Source organism: Rhinolophus sinicus, chromosome 16 (assembly GCF_057876585.1).
Source record: "Rhinolophus sinicus isolate RSI-liver-muscle chromosome 16, RSI-T2T, whole genome shotgun sequence".
NCBI lineage: Eukaryota > Metazoa > Chordata > Mammalia > Chiroptera > Rhinolophidae > Rhinolophus > Rhinolophus sinicus.
In genome coordinates, this window is record NC_142516.1 from 109558331 (window position 1) to 109584131 (window position 25801).

The following is a 25801-nucleotide window of genomic DNA, read 5'->3' on the forward strand; positions in this document are numbered from 1 at the left end:
GACCCGGCGTTTTGTAAAGTGCTGCTTCCAAACGCGATACGTCAGAATACACTCCAAATTACCTTGCTTTGCTGCTGGTTTTAACTTCAAATTAATGAAACAAGCAATTACGAAGCTGCAGTCCAAGAAGGACCACCTAACGCACACACCGGGAAGGGAGGGTAAGTGAGCCAAGCAGCCTGAGGAGGGAAGGAAAGGACAGAAGACACCGGTCTTCCGTGGCGAAACTCCGCTCCTCCTCTGCTCGTCGCTGATTGGTGGCGGAAGGAGAGGCGGGCCCGCGAGCGACTCAGTATTCGCCTTTCGGCGCGTTCCCGCCGCCTGGTGGGTGTGTCCGGGAGGCGGGTGCGCGCGCGCTCGCCCGCGTCGGAGGACCGGAAAGGAGGCGGGGCCGCGGCGGCGCGCGCCCCCCGGAACGCGCGCAGCGCAGGCGGCGCGGATCGCTAGGAGCGGGTCCGTGGCCGGAAAGGGGCTCTGGGCTTGCGTGTGGAATAGGGCTCGAGGGTCACGGCCGCGATGAACACGGTGTTGTCTCGGGCGAACTCGCTGTTCGCCTTCTCGTTGAGCGTGATGGCGGCGCTCACCTTCGGCTGCTTCATCACTACTGCCTTCAAAGACAGGAGCGTCCCGGTGCGGCTGCACGTCTCGCGGATCATGCTGTGAGTGTGGCTCAGGCCCGGCCGGTGGGGCAGGGCACATGGACTGGGCCGGGCCGGGGTGGGGGCGGAGCGCGGGCCGCCACGCCAGGCAGCCGCGCGCGGGTCTTCGGTCCTGGGCAGCTTGTGTCCTCTAGGGCAGACGTCCGGGTGAACCTCGTGGGGTTTCCCGGCTTCCCCTCCAACTGCCACCCCTCCGCCGCAAATTCCCGGGCTTGCTCTTAAATTTTAATTTTGAGTGTTCCTTAGGTCAGTGGCTCTGCTTCCTTCCTGTTCCTCACTTCCCTCCGCCCACGCCCGGCCAATGAGGGAGCAACACAACAGCACGCCCGCGCCGCCGCCGCGCCTGGCTGGGCCCCCAGTGTCCGAGCCCCCGGCCGCGCGGAGTCCCCCGGGCCGCCGGCTTCCTGGCTAAGGTGCCGCCGGTTCTCTCAGCCGCTCTGTTGGGCCATTTAGAACCAGAGTTTGCCCTGTTTGACATTCCCTTTCTGTCTTTCCTCCTCCAATAGGCAGTAAATACTTGGAGCTGCTTTGAAGTTGGCAGAGCGGTTAGGATGCACAGAGAGATTCGGCGTGTTTTTTTTTTTTAAGAGCCAACCGCTTGAATAAAGCTGCGAAAATGCCAAAAATAGAATTTCCGAAGTGAAAATGGGCAATTCGCTGTTGCCTATTTTTTCCCTTGATAATTTTTATTCCCTGGCACTTTTTTCTTTGATATATAGCATTTTTTTTCCTTGTTCTCATATCTTTATTCTATCTTCCAACAAATTTCTCTTTCTTCAACCTTAGTTTTATTTGTCAGAATCTCAAAAAGCCGGTCATAATAGCTCATGCCCACCCCCACCCCTTTTTTTTTTGCTATGTTGACGTTAGGTTAGGGTGTTTCAGATTAAAAAAAAAAAAAAATAGACCCGGAGTGGAAATGAGCACTGCTTCTGTCAACTCGGAGGGTTTAGCAGGGTTGGCGCATAGTAAACACCAACCAGCTGTTAGCTTTTGTTAATTTTGAGCAAGCTTCTTACCATTCTGAGCCTTAGTTTCCTTTTGTTTAAAATGGAAGTACTACCCAACTCGTAGGTTTGTTGTGAGGATTGTTTGAGAAAATTGTGAAAAATACACAGTGGACCTGACAGAGACACACAGTAAGCACTCAATAAATGGCTAGCAGTTGTCACTATCTTAGTGTTCCACACCAGTTTGTAGTCACCTGTAACTTGCTTCTACCCATTCTACCAAATTGCTTGGCATCAAATATTTAGTTATTACAGTTTTTAATCTCCTGGTAGGTTTTGTTAGCGATTCTTTTGACGTATAGGATAGCTGAAGACCTGTTTTTATATTAAAGTGTTTATTCTATTTACACACAGGTTTCTCTGGTTTTCACTTGTTGGTGGGATTGCTGTTTCCCCTGTGCATACAACTAGATCCTGTCTTTCACTTCATCTAGGGAGTTATGTGAATTTTGTATGCTGTTATGTTTGCAGGATGGTAAAACTTTTATTTTACTTCTAGAAAAAATGTAGAAGACTTCACTGGACCTAGAGAAAGAAGTGATCTGGGATTCATTACATTTGATATAACTGCAGATATCCTTTAAGAAAATATTGTATTGCTTTTTCTATAGTTTCATAATGATATACATGTTGATTATTGATTTGGTGGACAATGAATATGACTATCAACCAAACCTTGGAAATTTCTAGACCTGTGTTTTCATCAGTAAAATTCATAACCCTCATTCACACTTGGAGAAAGCTTACATGTAAATTCAGGAGCTATTGTGTGAACACACCCCAAAGTTCTTTACAGAAACCTTATATAGATCAAAAACTTCAAGATAGTTTGAATCTATGTTTCAGTAAGAATTAGATTCTTTGGATTAAAGAAGGAAGAACATTACCAGTGTTCATCCTACCTTGATAGACTATTTCATGTACAATCCCAAAGAATATGTTCATGTTTTATGATAGCAGACAGAAACATATGTTAAAAAAGTGAATTTGCATCTGTTACAGTTTGGAAGGTCATTATCAAAATGATTATTGGTAAGCCATATTAGCATTTTATCATTATAGTTCTTTTTATAAATACTTTTTTAATAAGAGAAATTGTAACAGTTAAGAGTTACTTTAAAATGGGAATTATTTAAATATTTTCTCTTTATCTTGAATTTCCAACTTTGACAACTTTATTATTTTGGGCAGTTTAATCTTTTAGAGTCTTAGATTAATATGTTCACAGCATTGTTTCTTGCCATTTCTAGACACATCTCACTGTCTTTTTAAAACCCCAGGTTTAAAATTGGTTAGGAAGGTTGAACTTTCTGAACTTGTGTAAAGCAACTTTCTGAACATTTGAAGAAAATCATACCTTGGGCATTTACCTGATATGTCTCTTTATTACCATGGAATTACTTTTAACTTGATTTTTTAGAAATAAATTACGGGGTTTAGAAGTAGATTAGTTCTATAGGCACTTTTTTTAGGAAACAGAGTACACCATCAGAAAAGTCCTATGCTAAATTTTGTGTCTGCATTTAAGTCTTCATGTCATTAAAAAAGTCTATTCCAATATGGTAAGAGGCAATTTGGATCTAATGTGAAAGTAATAACTTTGTCTGGAGAATTACAGTGAAAATTTCTGATACCTTAGCTACTGTATTTATGTATAATCAGTCTCATCATTTGTAGTTTAGTCAGATTTTCTTAATGTTGCTGCTAAAACTTGAAATTGTACCTGTTCTTATAAAGAGCTATCCTAGACCTCTCAATTCTAAAGTGGTGATTCTTAGATACACATCTAAAAGCGGAATGTCTTGAATGTGTTTCTATTGGTATGTAAACACATACAATAAAATGACTTAACCATTTATATATAATGCTTAATAAAATCCAAATATTAACTCAGTTCATTTCTCAGTGACACCAGTCTTGTAATTAATCCTGATTTTTTTTCACTCTGGTAAACTGATGAAATCAAATTGGTGTTCAGCTGCATTATTCGACCAAAGTATTTCATGGATTGAGATATTTTTCTCTACTGGCATGTGTTCAAAAGCAACATGTACAATTTATTATACTTGGTTTGATACTTGAGCCTAGTTCATGTTTGCATATCATTACATTAAATTGTGGTGATTGGTTATACTTTAAAACTCCAGTGGAATCGTGCTTGAAATATTAAATCCTCTCTTGTAGATTTAGTGAGTTGATGTTACAGAATAAGAAATTTTTGTATTTCTTTGTTTTTATTAATCAAAGTATCTCAGCTGTGAGTACTTAGATGATCAGGGGAGGATGCTGATATTCTGACTGGTATTTTTTGACTTTGGAATGAGCTAGATTTAAAAATATATATATCTTACATGTTTTTATTAAATTAGTGTCTCAAAATGTTTCTGGGCCACCTCTTTTTGTTTTGTTTTAGTATTGCGGTGTATAATCAAGAATGACTAAGATCTGTTTTAAACTTGTGTACTGCTTTGTCATTTATATATTCCTTAATTTGTTTACATCTAGAGAATATATTTGATTGGAATGTTAAGCAGTTGTTTCTTTATTTATCAGCAGAATATTCAACAAAAAATAATGTAAGTATATACATATATAGGAATATTTTAGAAGATATGTAAAACGACATCCTTTATGGAAAAAGAAATTTTATATATTCAAAATATCTGACCTGAATAGTAAAAAATCACAAGCCTATGGAGTGGTGACTCTACTAAGAAAACATTATCTCCTTTCGTAGCCTCTGTCTTTTTTTTTTTTCTGTCTGTTTCTGTAACATTGTGGTCTCTTGAATGGGATATTCGAGGTAGGTAATACTCCATGCAAGGAGTATTCGAGGATTACCCCATGCAAGGTAATTCATAGGTACATAAGGAAAACAATTAAGAGCTACTATTTATTCTGTTATGGATCCAAGAAGAGTTGCACTTTTTGAGTTTGTTCAACTTTTCACTTGATGTTAGGATGGAGTGGCAACTTCCAAACTCCTACGTGCCATACCGGAAACCACGAGTCTATTTGTATATTTCTCAATTTAAAATAAAAAGGGAAAGAAGTTAACTTTACTAATACTTGCTATATGGACTGACATGCATATTCAGTCTGTAAGTCAATGGTCACATGCTTCTAAAACATGCAGATACTCTGGAGGAAGAAGAGGAATTCTGTAGGACAAAAGGTTGGCTGTGCTGCTGCTACTACTACTACACACACATTTATTCGTTTATTCACATTCAGCATTTTACAAAGCTTTGCAGTGTATGCCCAATTAAGTGGGTTATATTGTCTAGTTTTAATAAATTAATTCTCACAAGGTGGAAAAATGACTTTAAGAGATTCCTGCAAAGAAACAGATTGAAGATAATGTTAATGGTCCAAGTACATGTAAACAACAGGAAAGTGGCAGAGCTGATATGTCTGGTCCTCCTTTGAGCTGCTGAGCCACATTAAAGAATTAAAAACACAGAGAACCTAGACAGATCTAATAAGTTGGCTGAGAAAATTCAACATTAGTCAAGAAGACTGCTTGAAATGCCCGTTTACGTTCACTATCGATTATATTACCGAATGATAATAGTATTGTGTATTATGTACATAATTTGTGAATAAAGGTACATATTTTGGGGTTTGTATTCAAAATAATTTGTGATTGAAAACCTTTGGAGACCACATCCAGTGATAAAATCAGAAAGGACATTGCTGAACTTCAAGTGTCACAGGAGATGGGAGGTAGTATTGCTGCCCAACTGGTACGCTTTAAGCTAAAATATTCTCTCTCTCCAGCTGTGATTACAGAGATAGACAGCAAGACATTTGAATCAACAAAACTTGTGACCTGTGCTTATAATTCTTGTTACTCAGATATGTAATCAAAAGCTGTAAAGATAACTCATTTTTGAATCATCTCTGAGATCATTTTAAAATCCATCTAAATATTTGTATTTTAATGTGTTATGAGCTGTTTTGATAGTCTTATTAAGCCATACATATAAATTAATTAATATCTTATTGAGAAATACTTTGTTTTGGAGTTGTATGGGGTTCACCAATTTAAGTAGCCTTTTAAATTATAAATTAGAGTTTATCAGAAGTTTTATAATTAGAAGTTTTATATTAGATTAAAATGTTAAAACACCATTAGTTTGTGATAGAAATTTATTAGTCCAGTCTGATTTAGAGCTTTTGTTGCAGATAGAGTAAGAGTTGAGATATTTGTGTTAGATTATTGCTAAAACAGAAACCTTAAATCCTAAAAGTGTAAAGTGAATGATTCTGAGATGTGAATTAAAATACAAAGGTGAAAATGAGTTAAAATGTGCTTCTGTGTTGTTTTACCTGAGTTACCCTTATGTTTGCTATCAGCATACACTGGAGGTAATTTATAGTTAGAGATTAATCAACTGTATTTTATTTGAACAGTATTCATTTTCAAGGAATGACAGATTAATCAGCTTTATCTGTTGATTGGCTTTTTTAGTTTACTGGACTTTTTAGCACTTCAGTTCATTATATATTACTTTTATTTTGAGCATGTCTTTTATGCCAGATACTTTGTTAGGCCCTGGAAATATTGGGTTGAATAAGTTTTGCTCCCTGCCCTCAAGAATCAAGTGTTAAACGTAACAGTTAGAAAAAACTGTTCTGAAGATAAGAGTAACAACTGTAAACACAACACATACATTATTCTATGAGTCTCAACAAATCATCCAAATAAATATTTGTCACCTTGTTGACATATATCTAAATTATATTCATAATTCTGGTTTACCCCAGCATGACTAGTAAGTTAATACAGTTTGGAATGACAGACTATTTATTGCTTTGGTGAATGAATAAATATACATAAAAAGTCGTTTCACTGGCATATCTTTGATTCTGTGTTGCTCTGTTATGTTTCTGTTTAATGTTAGAAAGATTCTTTAAGGTGATGATTTGAATACTCTTAGAAATAACTGTTCCATGTTTCTTTTTAGTCACTGCAGTCACCACATGCTGAGCAATTGACTTCACAATCTAATGGATGATAGCTTAATAAGAACACAGTTCTTGGGATTTATTAGTGATCACAAATGTATTTTGTCTCCATTTTATGTCCCAAAATTTCCAAATAGAATTATGATATGTCAAAATAGTGGCTTAAAAGAGTTGTCTGGCTTGTAGAATTTTGCCATAATAAAACAATGATGTGCCTATGTTATATTTTAATGTAAAGAAAAAAATATTAAGAGGCTTCATTTCTTTAGTGATTCCTTAGTAATTTAAAAACATTGGTGATACGTAAATTGTGACATAATTTGGCAGTAGTGACCTTTGTTAACAGTGTGCTGGAACTGTGTCCCTGGCTCCATTACAGGGTCCTTACTGAGTTAGAGGGTCTCAACTTTACAGGGAAAAGTGATTTAAAAGAATGCTTTCTTTCCAGGGATTCTAGTCCCTTCTGTTTTTCCAAGGACCTCATTCTGGAGAGCACATAGATCTAAAACCTCCTATTAAGCTTTGAGAACTCTGAATAAAACAGTTGCCCTAGCAAAATGAATGATTTCCTTTAGGGAAATCCTTTTTTTTTGTCCAAGAAAAGTTTGACCCCTTCTTATATTTGTCCACTTGTTACGTTTTGTATGCTTGAAGATTTTAGCAGTCCCTTCAAAGTTGGCTTCATTGATATAAATTAAACTATTTGCTTACCAATACTTCTAATTTGAAGTGACAAAGTTGCTATTTCTGATTAGTTAATCTGATTAATTTTCATTTTATGTAGGCTCTGAACCAAGTTGTCCTTTGGGACAAGATTGTTCTGAGAGGTGATAATCCGAAGCTGCTGTTGAAAGATATGAAAACAAAATATTTTTTCTTTGACGATGGAAATGGTCTCAAGTGAGCAATTCTTTGTTATTTTTTACATTTAATGAAATGTGAAGAGGAAAAAAATATATTTTTAAAGAAAAATATTAGAGGGTAAAAAAGCAAGTTGAGAGAGAAGCAAAGTGTATATATAGCAATCTGAACTGGGAAATGGGGTAGAAATACTGCCATACAAACTGGGATCTAAGATAAGTGCTAAGTTCTTGTAGTATGTGAAATGTAATAGCCAAACTCTTAAAGCCTCTGCTCTTAAGTACACAGGGAGCCTGGGCTTGCCCAGATGGAAGCAGGACTGTGATTCCTAAGGGCTCCCTTTGAGATGGGAGAGCAACTTGCCAGGGAAACCTTCATGAGGGAATAGTGCATTGACCTAGTTGATACTGAGGTTTCTAGATTCAGTTCTCTTAACCTCTCTGAACCTCAGTTTCCGTTTTATACAACATGAAGGAATTAAGAGTTCTTGATATTTTGGGTCATTTTTAGCTCTTCTGCTCTGTGAGTAAACATTGGGAAGGATTTTGGGAGAGAGTTATTTTAACCAAATCTCTGGTTTTACAGATGAAAAATTTCAGACCATGAGAAGTTTTGATTTGTCCAGTTTTGCTCATCTAGATAATGATAGAATTAGGGTTCAAACAATTGTCTTCTGATTTCCAGCTCAAATCTCTTTTTATATTCTGTTTTACTCATTTAAGCTTTTGGATGATAGCTCTAATAATTGTGAGTGAGCTTAGGTATGTCATTATGGGATGCCTGCAGATATAATGCTGGTGTTTTCCCATTGTTTTGGGGTTTTAAAAGACTTGAGAAAACTTTTGTTTCTAAATTAGATTAGCTGATTATAAATAAAGTGTTTGACACCCCAGTGCTTTAATTAAAATGTTTTTATTGAACCACAAATGTTTCTGCTGACATCTGTTTTTATATCTTTTTATAGGGGAAACAGGAATGTCACTTTAACCCTATCTTGGAATGTTGTACCAAATGCTGGAATTCTACCTCTTGTGACAGGATCAGGACATGTATCTGTTCCATTTCCAGATACATATGAAATAACGAAGAGTTATTAAATTATTCTGAATTTGAAACAGCATATTTTTATACGTAATCATATCTCATCTCTTCCCTTGCGTCTTCATTTGTTTTTGGTTAACTTAATTTTTTTTTTTTGTATAAGAACTAACATCCAAAGGCATATTTGAAGGGAAAGGTTAATGTGCTACTTCAGCTTAATTTTGCAATCAAACAAAAAAGGCCACCAGAGTGGAGTATTATAACAATAAGAAAACTACATAATAAGGATTTGTGAAATATTTAAATTTAAAGTATTCCCTGTATTTCCATTATTCTTAATGGAATATGAAGTGAGCATGAAGGGCATCTAACATGTTTAGGTGCCTGTGGAATTAAAAGAACTTTGTTGTATGCCTTGCATTCACGCAGGTTCCCAGTGGATGTGACTTACAGGTAGACATTCTCTTTTGTCTCTTTTAGGGTGTGTCTGATTATTGGAAACATTAATATAGTTATTTGTGAGAAAACTGGATTACACAACAGCCAAAAGTGATGGAATTGTATTCCATTTGTCTTAGGAATGCCCGTAATGCTTGTTTTTCTTACAGGTGACTAGCAGCTTTCTCCACTTAAAGACTAAATACCTCTTTATATGCTGTAAATCTAACTCATTTTAAAGTTCTTAAGTCAACCAAATGTGTGTCTTTCAGTGCTTTCTCTAAAAACGTTCCTTTGTGTTACATATTTGTGTGATTTTTTAGCATTGCCATTGATAGCTGAAATGTTGCATGGTTTCCCCTCTGAGTTGTTTGTTCTAGTGAGCATGCCTAGTGCCACTGAGTGGTAATTATTTAAAATTTTCAGTAGGTCCACATGTTAGTAATTGGGGTAATAATCTATTTGATGGTGTGCTTTTCCATTTCCAAGCACTCATGTGTTTTACTGTACGTTATCTTCAATAATCTAATGAGGTAAGTAGTGCAAATGTTAGCTCTTTGCAGATGAAGAATGTTAGCTCTTTGCTGATGAAGAAACTGAAACCCAGACGTTTATTGAATTGCTTGAAGGTTACATAGCTAGCAAGGGAGTCTGAACTCAGATGTGATTCTTTAAGCTTATCTTTTCTTCTATACCTCAGATTACAGACTAATCAAAATTCACATATAATTTTCATCATATTTTTTGTTACCTTGGACACCGTTTCTACCACTCCTAGAAGAGGATTCCATCCTGCACGGATGTGACTAATTCCCAAGCTACCGATACCTTTATAGAGGTAATACCTCACTTCGTTCTCTGCATAAATTTTACTTATGTTACAAGTACAAGAATCTGATGGAAAAATAATTTAGAGATTAAATAGATGATATATAGTTCACCATATGGTAGTATTTAACATGACCTTTTCCTAGAGTGGGCAAATAAACATCCTCAAAGGAAGCAACTATGAATCAATTACCCTCAAAAGCAATACCAAACACTGTAGTTACGCTATGAGCAGTAACCAAAAGGGCTAATATTTTCTAAGAACAGTTTAAATTAATAGCTAATAGTTATTTGTTTATCTCATGAAATACATCATCATTTAATTTCATTAGTTTTAACAGCTATTGTATGTAGGAACGTGTTCATAGGAGAGGTTAGCGGTGTCATGAATACTAGACGGGTTTGGCTCCCAGCTTTTTCATTAAACTTTTCAGGGTCTCAGTTTCTTTATGTGTAAAAAGACAGAGTGGGACTAGTTAAATAGTGGTTCTTTGACACCACACAAGTCTATACAATTTGTTGTATTTGTTCAGCAGAGAGATTGAAGAGAAAAGCCCCTCAGTAATGTGAAGACAGGAAGATGATTGAAAGGCTAACATGTAATTCATATTGATCTGACTTTAGTTCTATTAGGTTTTATACCCAAAAATTACTTATGTGGTTTGTACAAAATAGACCTGCAAACCTAAAATTTGTAGGTGTGAAAGCTTAAAAACTGGGTGTGCTCTCATAAGGAAGGAAGGCAGGCACCGTAGTCCTGCAGTCTGAACTGGAGCTGGTACTGGTTTAATAGTTCATTATACCTCTGTGATGAGGGAAGCTGTTGATTTGGTGGGGATGAATATTGACCTTTACTTGAGTTATAGTTTATTTGACAAGCCCACCCACGTTTTGGGGGTTTGGTGAGGACAAGGATTCTACTAGGCCCAACTAGCACAATGAATAGTCTTTTGCTTCTCGTTAACCAAGGCAGGCTGCTCAGGACAGGAATTGCTCCAGCATGGGAATAAGAAACCTGCATCACGGGAACTCGTTTTTGGGTGTGCACAGCTTTGTTAGTTTTCCATGATTCTTCATTAAAAAAAAAAATGGACTTGTGTTCAGTTTGCTAACCATATCATCTCCCTTAGCGTCACTATTTTAAAAAAGTCTTATAAATTGCTGCCAAGACCCAGGGCTTCAGACTTATAAAAACCTAAGTATGATTAGAAATATTTGAGCCCACAGGTGATACTGGGAAAAGAGAACAGTTGCAGGACACTTATCTAAAGTCATTATGGTCAGAGAGGAGTTAATTTTGACATGTAGTGCTTACATAACCCCCTTTACTAGCAGTTTTATCTAAACAAGTAGCTATATCAGTGTTTTTTATTCCCCCAGTTGATTACATTTGGTTTCTTTATGCTTAAAGGAAAATAATAGAAAACTTTATAAATTCTTTGGGCTGTAAGACACAATGGGTTACTTTGAATTTCCTTTCTTGGAATTATTTTATAGTTCTTTGGTGGGTCTGGCCAGCCTAGTAATAGCACTAAGAGATGGGCTTTAAGGTTATAATGAACTCTTTTTTTTCAGTGTTCTATCTAAAGCTTAGCGCTCTTAAGCTTTGGATCTTTGGGGTATAGGTTAATGGAGGTATTATTTTATAATACTTTGAATTTGACATGAAAGGGGTTAATTATGGGGGGGAAACCATAAGCTATGAACTTTGGTAGCAAACAAACATCTGTCCATTTCAGAACCTTTCCTTGCTTTTAGCAGAGCCTGTGTACATTTATGTGACTGCCAGTGATTTAAGGAGATCTGTTTCAAAAAGTGGTTGCATGTTTTGATGCAATTTGGAAAATTGTTTACTTGCAAATACAGATTCATGAGAAAAATTCATGAAAACACTGAAGATATGTTTGAGGATTTTCTTAATTGCAATAAATAGCATTTTTCTAAAGAAAATGAATTTTGTTCATGAGTAAAAGTATGCATTTTTGAAGATTTCCAGATTTATGCTTTTTGTGTGAAGCTGCTGAACTAAAAGGGATGAAACCAAGTCTAGTAAACTTCAGTTTGTTTTTTTCTGTTCCTTTCACTTTTCTTTCTCTCTTTTTTTTTTTTGTGGGGTTGGTGGAGGGAGCTTAATTACATCTAAATTCTCTCTCCAGAGACGGTATGCTCCTATAGTAGACTGTAAGCTCTCTGAGGGCAGTCTTGTGGGATTTCTCTTTGTATCTTCCCCAGCGTCTAGCATAGTGCCTTGCACACCTGGTCAGCGCCCAATAAATATTGATGATGAATGAAGTCATTGTCTTTCTAATGTGACCAAACTATGGGGTCAGTTACCATTCTCTTCCTTCATAATGCCGCCATTTTCATTCTTGAGCTCCTGGTGTTAGATCTGACTGAAGCCTGATTGTTCTGCCCATCCAGGCAAGTGCTATGCCCGCACTGCTCACTGTGTCTGGTGTTCTCCCAGTCCCAGGCTTTTGGCAAGAGAGCCAAGGAATAGTGACTAGTTGGGAAGGAAGATTGATGTATAAATTGCTTTACTTGAACATAACACTAGAAAACCATTACATAAACCTGACTTAAAAAATCTCAAGATGCCTGTTCAGTTTATGAAGAAATGGGTCAGATTATACAGCTTGACTCCATGCGAATGTCTGGTTGGTTTGCTGGGCACATCAGCTGGTTTGGCTTAACTGCTGTCACATACCTGGCTTGCTGGCCTGCACTGAACTTAGAGTTATGGAAATTCTACTTTTGATTTTTACTCAGAAGAAATGGGAGTTTTGGTGAACTCAGACAAAACAACAGAAACCGTCCTTCAAAAGAACAATCAGTTGAGTTTAGAGGGTAAGTTATTTTTTTAGTCCTGACTGTATTGTGTCTGGGACAATACAAAAGGTCAGCTAGATTCCGCTTTGTTTTTGTTTTCTCCAAATTGGGGTAACCCTGTCAGAACTTTAGTCCCTTTATTCTCTCCAGATGATATGTTACAAGAAGAATTATGGGTTCACTAGGTCTACTGGTTAATGAGTTACCCTGCAGAAGGAAAATGTATCACTTCAATCAGTGCTTTATTGGTTTAGACTTCAAAGCTTGAAGTAGCTTCTCAGCTGGGACTTTGCACTTGAGAATAACAAAGGGGCATTTCCTTTTTGGAATACATGTAATTTATACATATCCCACTGGTATATCTGTTGAGTATAGTTGGCAGTAGGCATCCAGGAATTGAAAAGTAAAGGTGCAGATTAGTAGTAGATAGTGGGGCAAAAAAACCTCTTTTCTGATGCTGCCTCTTAGGTGCCCCTGGCGCCACTCCCCTGCTGGTCAGGGGCTTGGAAGGGCTGGAACCTGCCTGATAAATGAGTGAGTACAGAGGGTGGAAAGGAATCAAATGGCTGTGAGTGGGGAGCAGGGGGGTTATGAGATGCTCTGAAGGATCTGACACAAAGACACCGCGAACTTGAAATTGGATCCTGTTAAAAACTTCACGAAGTTGTGTGAGCATCTCTCAGCTTTATTTTGGGAAGTCGAGCATGTCCTGTTGCTGTAGCCTCTGCTGCTGCTTCTAAGACTCCACTACGAGTAATGCTCTGCATGCAGAGACAAGCAGGGACTATTACCACTCAATTGAGAGTCTCGTTCACTTGTTACTAAAAGTTTGCAAATGCCATTAAAGCCCTGCTTTAACATGCACCCCTGAGACTGCACATGTCTTGGGGAATTCATACCATCATCTTCACTACGTACTGCGGAACTTCCCCAGGTAGTTTGTTTGCTACCTGACCATTGGCTGTCAGCTCAGCACTTGTTAGCCCAATTATGTACTCTGTGTATTAGTTAAAGTAACAATAACTGCTCTAATAGATAACATCAGAATTTCAGGAGCTCAACAAAAGTGAGAGTTCATGTCTTGCTCTTGCAAGGAACCAGTGTGGTGTTCAGGCAGTTTTTTACATGTGACTGAAGGACCCAGGTGCCTCCCATCTTAGGACTGCCACCCCAGGGCTCACAGTGCTCGCTGGCCGACCAGCGGAGGGGTGGAGAGTGAAGTCTTAGCCTGCTGAATTAGCTGGGCCCAGAGGTGTCACATATCACCAGGTCACATTCCAGGGTGAGAACAAATTGCACTGCCCTGCATATATGCAGGGACATCTGGGAAATAGACTCTTCAGTTGGGTAGTCACTCTTCAAACAACTGTGACAGGTGAGAAGCATTTCTTGTGTAGCTCGTCACCTTTTTCACTGCTTAATGCTAATCACCAGCTTTGTTGAGTCCCATGCTGTATCCCAGTAATGGACGACACTCAATTCTTGTGAACATTTTGCATATATGTATATTTTTTTACTGTGTTGTGTAGTGTGTAGGCATTAAGGATTTTATGAAAGTGAGCATATTAGGTCTTAAGAGTTCGGTTTTTAAGCGCTTCTCAGACATTACTCAGGCATTAGAGTTACGTGACAAATTTCTTTCTAGCCTAGTAGGCCCTCCAGTACTTAGAGTAATTTTTTCTAAGTTTCACTGAAGGGACACCCAGTTTACCTCTTGATTTTCTTTTTTCCCCCTGGTTGCTGCTCTTCATGCAGCTCAAATATGCAGAAGTTCTTGGTGAATGCTGCTCATAGCTGTTGCCCAACTTTGATCTAGAGTTGTCTGTGCTGTTTGGGCTGGGAAGAGATACCTGGGTGTTGGTCATTATTAAGGGCAGGTAATTTTAAACACTTGAAGGCCCATGAAGACTGCTGGGACCCCATAGCTTCCATATAAGGAGCATAAGCAATACTCGTTTCACTACAAGCACTCGTGTAAGACACACACAGCTGAGTCACACTGACCAGCTTCCTCATCCTCAAACTTGCCAAGCAACTTCATATTGCGGGATCAATGCGCCTCTGTTTTCCTCTTCCTGGAACATTAGTTCCTCAGATATTCCCTCATTCTCATGCATAAGCTCATCAGAGGGCTTTCCCAATGACTTGAAAATCATACTCCTGTCATTCTTTATCCTTTGACTTTGCAGCATTATTCTCCATAGCTCTTGTTACCAGATGAGACATTTATATCTCATATCTAGATTGTCAGTTCATGATGAGTGAGCTGTATTTTGTTTTAGCCATACCTCTACATACAGGACACTTAGTGTGTATATATATATATATATATATATATATATATATATATATATATATATATATATTTATTGAAATTAATGAAAATAAGTGACTAAAATTTTAGTTATATTAGTTTACACAGGTATTTTGTCTAAGAGCATTTCAGTACATTCCATTGACAATTGTTTCAAGGGTAAACTTTTACTGTAAAAATTGGTCTCATCTCGATAATGCTTAATTTTAAATAATGGAAAAAGAATGGGAATATGGAATCATATTTGAAATGAATTAGGCAAAGGACAATCATAAATCCTTATAAGTTTATGCCCTGCCTTTTTTACATTTTTAATGGGGAAAAGGAAGCAGAAAAGTGCACAAACTATTTGTATGTAGCTTATTAAGTAATTATATAGCAGCCACCTCTGTAACCACTACGATCAACAGAACAGGCCCAGCAACCCAAGCCTCCCTCTTCCTCTTGTGGATCACAGCCTCTTCCCTCTCCACTGTCTTTATTTTCGTGTTAGCTATTTTCTTGTTTTACTTGGAAATTTTACCACCTATGCTGCATTCTATTCATTTTGCTGCCATTGTAAACAATAGCAACATCTCAGTGGCTTACAAAAACAAACATGTATTTCTTGCAGCCAGGAGGGCTTATGGTTGGCTCAGGATATGCTTCCCACATCTCTGCATTCCGGAATCCAAGTTGAAAGAACAGTTCCTTCTGGGCCCTGGGAGAGCTGTACAGCAGGCACAAACTCTTGAGCCTCTTGGAACTTCTGATTGAACATGACAGGAATCATGTCTGCTGCTTAATTGGCTGAAGCATGTCACATGGCAGAGCCAAGTCAAAATGTGGGGATACAGATTCAATAGGGAAATAGTAGGGGGCTCAGGGCACTGCGTAATCCTCTTACAGGGGAGAGGGAGGGAATTCTTGGGAGTAATATGATTTGTCACATATCCTAAAGCAATATCATTTAGTTTTGCTTGGTTATGGGAATAAGTGAATCTTAGCATAGGAAGTTTTTGTATCTTGCTGCTTCACCTCAGCATTAAGTTTCAGAGATTCATTTAGGTTTTCATGTGAAGATACAGTTTATTCATTTTCACTTGTGTAGCAATCCATTGTTTTATAGTAATCCATAGCAATCCATAGTCTGCATAATTTATTTGCCTATTCTGTTGATGGACATTCCTGTGAATATTCTGGCACAGGTCGCCTGGTGGATACAGTTTGTCTTTCTCTAGGAAAGAGATCTTCAAACATTTTTGCTTGCATAGCACATGCAAGATTTATGGAAAAAAGGAATCTAACATTATTAAACATCTAAAATTTTTCATATTATAAAGGATGTAATTTTTGACATAAATATTGACATTTGAAAGTAAAAACTGTTGAATTAATTTAAAAATGTATCTAAATGTATCAGATGAATCTAAATATAATGATTTGATAGTCGCAACCGTTCTTTTTCTAATGAATAAATTCCTTAATGTTAAAAATTTTATTTCTTTTTCTCATTAAAATTATATTTACATTTCTTCTCCCCCTCCTCCCAGTTTTTCTAATGGATAATAGTACAGATAGTTCTATTTTCAAAAGTCTTTTTTTGATAACTCTACCACACTTCTTTGCAATAAAAATATGTACATAACTTAGAATTGATCTTTTTTTTTTTTTTTTTAATTAAATTTATTGGGGTGACAATTGTTAGTAAAATTACATAGATTTCAGGTGTACAATTCTGTATTACATCATCTATAAATCCCATTGTGTGTTCATCACCCAGAGTCAGTTCTCCTTCCATCACCATATATTCGATCCCCCTTACCCTCATCTCCCACCCCCCACCCCCCGCCCCCCTTAGAATTGATCTTTAAAAATTTTCCATGACCCCAATGCTCTCAGTGTTTAAAAGTCATTCTGGAGTAAGTTAATTGTATAATTATCAATTGTTCAAAATTGATGGAAATATGTCTTAGAAATTTTGGTAAATGCTAAATAATTGTAACTTCATGAGATGGGATCAGACATGGAGGGATACTTGCTGGTGCTTTTATTAAAGGGATTGTCAAATTACCTGTGTCCAAGGTCTTACACCTTGCACACCTGAGTAAGACAGACGAGGTGGGCCTTTCCTCTTGTTGGGAAGATGAGAAGGAGGCCCTCAAGCTGGGACATGTTGTTGCCTGATGGATTTAGAAGAGCGCAGAGCTGATTTCCGTGGAGCAGTCTGTCCCCATGTACAGAGCTTCCTTCTAAATGAAGACCCCTGCTCTAACATACACACCCGAGACTATCACATGTCTTGGGGAATTCATGCCATCATCTCCACTACATACTGCCAAACTTCCCCACAGTGTTTATATTTTGCCAACATTTGGTTTTGCAGATTTTAGTTTCTGCCAGGTTGGTGGATGTGCAATGGGTGTCTTATCTTGCTTCAATTTAACATTTTCCTGGATTACTAAAATGTTCGACTTTTCAGATGTTTATCACTCTTGGATTTCTTTCGTAAATTGTGTGTTTAAATCTTGCCTCTTTTCTATGGTCTGTCTTAATTGACTTGTAGAGTTCTTTAGGTATTCTCAATTCAAGTCTTTTAACTGCATACATTACACCCTGGCTTAGGTGCCCTTTCATGAATCAAAGTTCTAAATATAATCAAATTTATTCGTTTTTCTTTTATTAGGACTCTTTTTATGAGGTGCTATGTATGAGTAAGGATCAGCTTTGAAGTCAGAAATATCTGGGTTGGGATTGTGGTTCTGTTACTTTCTAGCTGTGTGAATGAACTTGAGTTTCCTAACAGAGTAACTTGCACAAATACAATGTCTGATACTGATTGAGTTGTGTGTGCCTGGCATCGTGTGCTTTGCATATACGTGACTGGGTAAATGAACTCACAACCACCCTATGTGGGAGATACTGTGTTATCATTCCCATTTGAAGGAGAAAACAGATAAAAAGAGGTGAGTAACTTGCCCAAGGTCACTAGGGTACTTAGTGGTGACACCAATATTCAGATCCACTTCTGCACCAGAGCTCTGCTCCACACAGGCTATGCGGTTCCTCAGAAACGTGGGAATGACTGTAACTTTCTTCCAGGATTGCTGTGAGAAGTAAATGTGTGTGAGAAAAGGGCCTTCTAGCATTTCTGGCACATAGCAGGTTTTTATTTATTTCTGTGAAATGTAGGGCATCTGGGTGAGGTGAGGAAACAGCTGAACAGTTCACAGACTTTAAAGTCTCTTAGCAAAGACATAGTTTTTTTTTTTTTTCTTTTGCAAATAATTGTAGAATAAGTTATGCAGTTATTTCAGTTCATGCAAAAACCGTTAGTATCGCTCCAGTGTTTTTTCTAGTACAAATGAGAAGAAATCAGTCTGACCTCAATCATGTAGATTAAATTAGTAACGAATCTGAAAAGTATGGAAAAATTTACCCTCGTTTTAACTATCTGGAATAAGAAGGGCCAGGAAAAAAATAAAATTTTGGCTGGAAGTTGGTGTGAAGACAAAATGCACCAGACAAGGAGATGATTTTATTCTGTCTATTGCAATAGGGAGAATGTTCATTTCTGCAGAAGAATGGGGTTGTTTAGAGGCAGATGAGCAGGGACTCATGAGGAAGGGGCAAGCCCTGAGTTCTGGGAATGTGTGGGAGGTGGTCCCTTAAAGTTAGCTCCCTCACAGCATCAGAGGTATGCGATTTCTTACCCATCGCTTCTCTCTGGGACCACAGGGCTCAGAAAAATATTGTCTGTATTAGGAGAGCTAAGAGAAATGCAGAATCCTTTAGTGCAACGCCACTGGTGGGTCAGTATCGAGGAAGTTGTAGTGCTCAAGGTAACGTGTCAGAGACCTAGTGGGGAGACGAAGCCCTCCATAGAGAAGAGGAAATGGAAGCAGTTCTATCTCACAGGACTTATTAGAGATTGATAGTTCATGGATCACTGTCTCTTTACACTTGATTATATCACCACAATCAAGAAATCCAATTAAATAAGTATTAACTAGGTATCTTTTCTGCCGAGTTTATATATATATATTTTTAAATCATTATTATTTATCTCCATTGGTCATTTGTCTACTTAAGACTCCTTGAAAACCTTTCTGATAATGAAATATTTCTGTAAGACTTAACAGGTTCTACAAGTTTTCCTTTGCCCATTCCTACTAATTAGAAATACATTTCTAGTAAGTGAATTAACAATAATTTTAGCTTTGAAAAGCATGGTGGGTGGGAAGGAGACTAAATATATTGTTTAAAGGCCTTTATTGATCCTTTAAAAAATCATATAGTTCACTGGAAGTTGCAGACATCGCACAGATGTCCTCTGTAAACTTCCCCAGTTTCCCCCCATGGTATAATCGCATAGATCTATAGTTTACTATCAAAATCTGGAAATTGACATTGGTACAATCCATAAACTTTATTCAGATTTCACCAGCTTTAGTTTACTCATTTGTGTGTGTTATTCAGCATCTTTAATGGATCAGACACGGTACTTATACCCTGATGAGGTGGTATGGGAACAGAGTCCCAGAGAGCAGTTTCCAGGCTCTCGGCGTCACGTGGAAAGGTGCTGACTCGGGTAGTAGATGGCCATCATCTGTGGCTAACTGACCGTCAGCTGTAACCAGCTAGCCAATTAGCCACTGACAACTGCCACGGCTGCGTTGGTTGGTCAGTTGGTTGGTTGTCAGGCAGAGAAGCCAACGGCAGGTTGCAGGTCGTGTGGATCCAGCCTCCAGTGAGACTATAGTGGTATGACTCCCCTATCTATGGCTCAGTGGATGTTCCTTTTTGGCCTAGCCATATCCTGCGTTATTATGTGGAGAGCAGGAGCAAAGACCCCGCAGGCTGCCTTGCACGACAAATGGCGCAGCGAGCAGGGTCCCCCACACGACAGGTAGGGTATGATGAGGTGGGGTGGTCATACAGACATTAGTCAAAACACTAAGTGTTCTTGGGAAGTTTATTTTTTTGCTTTGTTTTTGTAGTAAAGTGTGTGTGTTTGCGGGGTGCTTAGCCAACCTTTAAGATTTATCCTGTTAGAGAGTCAAGAAATAAAATATTGTAATTGCATGATTATTTATTAAAGAATAAGCATATTAAAGTGGGTTGGAGGCAGGGGATAACATCACATATCACACTACTCCCGCCAGCGATGCAGCAGGCTAGGAAGTGAAGCTCCTAGGTGGTTGAGAATCCTGCCCTGAGTGGAAACGCTCAGAAACTTGTTTGCCTGAATCACTTGTGTGCTGTGCTGGGCTTAGCCCAGCTGGTTATAGTGGAATGCTATTGACCTTTGTGTGACCTGGGAATGGGCAAGTTGCTCAGACTCCAAGGGAAGACAGAGCTGTCCACACCATTGCTGGGAAGGCTGGTGATCTCACCCAACAAAGGATCTTACCTGTCGTTCTGCAACGTACGCTTTGAGCTGCATTAAGTGTTAAACTGGGTGATTTCAGGGAAGGGCTTATAAAACAGGTGAGCTCTCTACATTGTGATTACTAAATGAGGCCACAGGAAATGATCCTTCCAAATCTCAGTCTGAGTGGGTCACTTCCCTTCCCACAAGGAAGATCCATTTGGTGAGAGGTGAAAGGTCTCCAGGCTAACCAGTGAAAGCTACTGGATCTGTACCAGTATCTGTTGTACTTTTATGACCTGCTCATACTGTACGCATAAAACTGCAATTAAAGTTTCACAAAATAATTCACAATTAAAGTTTCACAAAACTAAAAGGATATGCCCATTTACCATGTCGTTAAAAAAAAAAATGGTGGCCATTACCTAGTAAATCAATTTCAAGGCCTTTTGTTTAGAGACAGTTCATGTTGCAAGCCTGAGAGGCCAGCTGGCCCTTCCCATCTGTCGTGCGGGAGACCCTGCTCGCTGCACCATTTGTCATGCAGGGCGTCCGGTGGGGTCTCTGCTCCCGCTCCCCATACAAGAACGCAGGATATGGTGAGGCCAAAAAGGAACACCCACGGAGCCATAGGTAGGGGAGTCATACCACTATATTCTCTCTGGCGGCACTATACTCTCACTGGAGGTTGGATCCACACTGTCCGCAAACCGCCATCCACGCTTGCCAGCCCAGCCGCCATCTTCTTGCCAGCCCCATTCTTCTCTTCTCTCCCTCCCTCTGCTAGCGTAGCCACAGCAGTTATATTAGTGGCCAATGGCTCACGGGTTACAGCTGACGGCCAACTAGCCACAGCTGATGGCCATTTACTACCTGAGCCAGGCACCTGTCTATGTGAGGCCGAGAGCCTGGAAACTGCTTTTTGGGGTTCTGTACCCACACTCCACCCCTACAGGCTCTCGCCTCACAATCTACGCGACAAGCGTCTTCCGCGAGGGGCCCTGTGCGAGGAGCCTGGAGGTGAATGCAATATCCTGGACACAACTAGGCTCTCTGGGCACAGCCAGGGTTTCTCAGGGCACCACCAGTACTTCTGGGCACGGCCAGACTTCCTGGACTTCTTAGGGTACCACCTGTCTTCCCGGACACAGCCAGGGTTTCTCAGGGCACCACCAGTACTTCTGGGCACAGCCAGACTTCCTGGACTTCTTAGGGTACCATCTGTCTTCCCGGACACAGCCAGGGTTTCTCAGGGCACCACCAGTACTTCTGGGCACGGCCAGACTTCCTGGACACAGCCAGGCCTCTAGGGCACTGCCACTCTCTGTGGGCACAGCCACACTTCCTGGACACAGCCAGGCCTCTAGGGCACTGCAACTCTCTGTGGGCACAGCCACACTTCCTGGACACAGCCAGGCCTCTAGGGCACTGCAACTCTCTGTGGGCACAGCCACACTTCCTGGACTCAGCCAGGTCTCTCAGAGCACTGCCACTCTCTCTGGGCCTCTCAGGGTACCCTGCTGGAACAACAGCGACTCACAATCAAGGTGCTTACATATTCTCAATGGTAGCCAGTCAAGACACAAAAGCAAATATCCCCCAGTTCCACTACATGGTGGTAAGTTCCCAAACAAACAGTCAAGCTGTCCATTAAATTAGGGATGGAAGGCAATTCCCCATAGTCCATAGTCATTCGCCAGGGCTGTCCTGGGGGTGAGGGATGACCTTGACCTCACCCTCATCTCCCATGGAGGACACAGCAAGCCTTTCCTCCTGGGACAAGTCCCGCATCCGGGCTGCCTGACCAGGAACTTCCCGGCCCATAGGGCTGCAACGACCTTTGCTTTCTCCGGCTTGTGCTGTTTGGGGAACCGTCCACATCTTTCCACCTCTCCACAGAGCTCCATCTCTCCAGCAGCTGCATGCCTTTTCCTGTGCTGGTGAGAGAACCGTCCACGTCCTCCCACCCCTCCACGGGGGTCCAGCTCTCCGTCAGCTGCTCCTCCTGGTCTTCCTCAGACTGGGTGTTCATACACACAAACTGCTCCACCGTCCTTTGGAGAGCTTTGGCCGGCACCACACCCTGCTTGCTGCGCCATTTGTCGTGCTGGGCGGCCTTGGGGTCTCTGCTCCCGTTCCCCATACAAGAACGCAGGATATGGTGAGGCCAAAAAGGAACACCCACGGAGCCATAGGTAGGGGAGTCATACCACTATATTCTCTCTGGCGGCATTATACTCTCACTGGAGGTTGGATCCACAGTGTCCGCAAACCGCCATCCATGCTTGCCAGCCCAGCCGCCATCTTCTTGCTAGCCCCCATTCTTCTCTCTTCTGTCCCTCTCTCTGCTAGCGTAGCCACAGCAGTTATATTAGTGGTCAATGGCTCACTGGTTACAGCTGACGGCCAACTAGCCACAGCTGATGGCCATGCAATCACAGTTGGCCATTTACTACCTGAGCCAGCACCTGTCTATGTGAGGCCGAGAGCCTGGAAACTGCTTTTTGGGGTTCTGTCCCCACACCATCCATGGGCACTACAGGGGTCTGGGCATCACTGGCACCCCCATGCATGCAGCACCCTTCCTGCCAGTGCCACCCAAGTCCCTCCTTCCTGGCCATCAGCCTGACCCCTAGCCTCACAGAGCTGACCTTTTGAGACTGACCAGACACAGCCTGACCTGGGGTCTCCTAGGGCTGCATCCTGCCCTGTTGTCACGCAGGGTGTAATGAGGGGTCTCTGGTCTTGCTCCCCGCATAAGAACGTAAGACATGATGAGGCCAAAAAGGAACACCCATGGAGCCATGGATAGGAGAGTCATACCACTACAGTCTCGCTGGCGGCTGGGTTGGGGACACAGGAAGCAGGAGCCACATGATCCTCAACCCGCTGTCCGCTTTTCTGCCAACCAACCTCACTTGCCAACTGCAATCCACTCTTGCTAGCTCAGTCACGGCAGTTATATCAGTGGCTAATGGCTAACTGGTTACAGCTGATGGCCAACTAGTTACAACTGATGGCCATCTACTACCCGAGCCAGGACTTTTCCTCATGAGGCCGAGAGCCTGGAAACTGCTCTCTGGGACTCTGTCCCCACACCTGTCCTTGGAGCACTTGCTGGGTACTGCCTCCCCTTCATCCTCTCTGCCTTCCTGCTTGACCTGTGCCCTGACCCTGCCCTCAGCCCCTTGCCAGCTCCTCAAGTCCTGTTACCCAGTCCTGGACTGGCCAGATGCTCTCACTCCTTCGCTAGGCCCTCTCCCTGGTCAAAGCCCCTGAAACTCAGCTCCCCAGAGCCCCTAGCCCACCACTCAGAGAGCCTCCCTGATATGCCAGCAGCCTTGTCCTTTGCCCAAGCCTTTCCCCCAACCACCTGCTTCCAGCCTGGCAAACTATGGGCCCAAGAACCTGGTTCTCCCTTGGCTCCATGTGTGGTTTCCCCAATTCTACAGCTGCCAAGCTAAGCTTGGTAGGCTGTCACTGGTAGGCTGTCAGCATGACCCTCACCCCACTGCATTCCCTTCCTGAGTCTCTCATGACACCTAATGGCATCTTTTGCACAAGGCTCCTGACCACTGGCTCCCAGGCCCCTTGCACCCCAGTACCAGCACCCTTCTCCACACACCCACAGTCCTGGTACTGCTTCAAAGCTGGAGGTTCTCCACTTGCAAGGCTGGATGCTTCATGGGTGCCCAGTACCCCCTCCACGGTCCCTCCTGTATTTCCCCTCCCCCCAATTAAAGCTCTGGCATGGAAAAAAGTCAGTTCAAACCATAATAAGAATTAAGAAATTAAGATTCTTAACAAAAATTCATTGTAACAGCTACCATTTACTACTATGTGCTAGGTGATTGATTTATAAACATTACGATCAGTCATAACATTCTTGGGATTCATTTATTGTTCCACAAACATTTACTGTGCTCCTGTTTGCCAGGCACTGTCCTAGTTGCTAGAGACAGAAGAGTGACCAAAGCAAAAAAACACACCAATTTCTGCTTTCATGGAGCTTAGAGATTCTCACTGGGGAGAATCTCTAACAAGCACATGAGAAGGCAAGATGTATTTTATGTCATAATGTTATAAGTACTAAGGAAAGGGGCTGAAGGAGTTTTGGGTGCACGGTGATACTCCAAGGAGGTAAGAGAGTGAGTTGAATGGATATCAAGGGGAAGAGAAATCCTGGCACAGGAAGTAGTAAGAGCCGGACCCTTAGACAAGGGAATTCTTGGAGCATCCCAAGAACAGGACTGAATGAAGTGTGATACAGATGTGGGCAAACAGGATCAGGAAGTTGAGTTCAAGGTCAAACTAGTGACTCCAAAGTCAGTGTACTCTCCATTACAAGGACATATACTACTAGTCCTTGTAATAGTAATAGCTCACCTCTTATGTGTCATCTATCCTCTTACTCAATTTTAAATATGTGACAGCTGCCTAACATATTTTCTGGTGAACTAGAGGAGTCAAGTATCCCTGCCTAGAAATCATACAATAAAGGAATTTGTCAGGAGAAGAAAGACTCAGGTCCAACAAACTTTACAAAGATTGACAGGAGAAAAAGGCAAACATATCCAGAGCATTGTTGTTTCCATTAATTATTTAGTGAGATGTCACAGAATAACTTTCTATATAAGTGGAGTATTTTTAATTCACTGTAACCTGTAAAATCACTAGAGAGGGAAGAAATTTCACCAGTACAGAATTTCTAGTTTCTTGATTATAACATTTATTTCATTACAATAAAAAGTTATAGTGCCAAACAAATTCACCAGAGCCTTCACTCTGGCCAGATGTGTTCTGGTAAAAATCAGTGGAAGAAACAAGATCAGTATGGTGGTCTTTTTCTCAAATTCTTTATCTTTTGCTGATTACTAGTACTTTGGTGCCCTCTGGTGATACAATTGGGGAAAAACAAGTAATTGTATTTCACGCTATAGAGTATTGCTGTCTAATGTGTACAATTTACAACGCTGAAAAGCATAAAGAAAAATTACCCACAAGAATGTGCTCTTGTTGGTTCACTTACTTTTGCCTCATGTAAAAATTTATACAAGCTTTGAGAGTGTTAAGAGAAAATGATATCTAATTTTATAAACTGAGAGTAGGCTCGAAATCAGTATCATGGAAAAATGATCATAAATCTTTTAAGAATGAGACTAACAAAAAAGTCAGTCTTATCATATCTGTGTGCACATAGCCAATAAACCCCGTCTCACTGAAACAAGATAAGTAAAATTTAAAAAGTCACTGAAAATCACATTAAAAACAAACCCATCAACACTATGAGAAAATGATATTTTCTGGGCAATTTGAACTACAAACAGATAACAGTAGATGGTGTGGCTCTACAGTACATAGTTTTCCATGATTTTGTCCTATCTATGTCCTTATGTTTTATGACTCTCTTTTAAATAGCATAAAGCTGGATTTTAAAAATCCAATCTGATCTCTATCTTAATTGGTGGTGATCGTGAATATCAATTTATTTAAACTTATT

General features: G+C 40.4%; 1 protein-coding gene across 1 annotated transcript; it reads left to right on the plus strand.

The window, feature by feature from the left end:
* The first annotated feature begins 378 nt into the window (after positions 1-378).
* Positions 379-12100, plus strand: SPCS3 (signal peptidase complex subunit 3). The gene is made up of 5 exons (XM_088793160.1): positions 379-659; positions 2169-2242; positions 4169-4245; positions 7425-7540; positions 8466-12100. Exons 1-5 carry the CDS (start codon positions 517-519, stop codon positions 8596-8598), a joined length of 543 nt encoding a protein of 180 aa, XP_088649286.1. The 5' UTR covers positions 379-516; the 3' UTR covers positions 8599-12100.
* The last annotated feature ends 13701 nt before the right edge of the window (positions 12101-25801 follow it).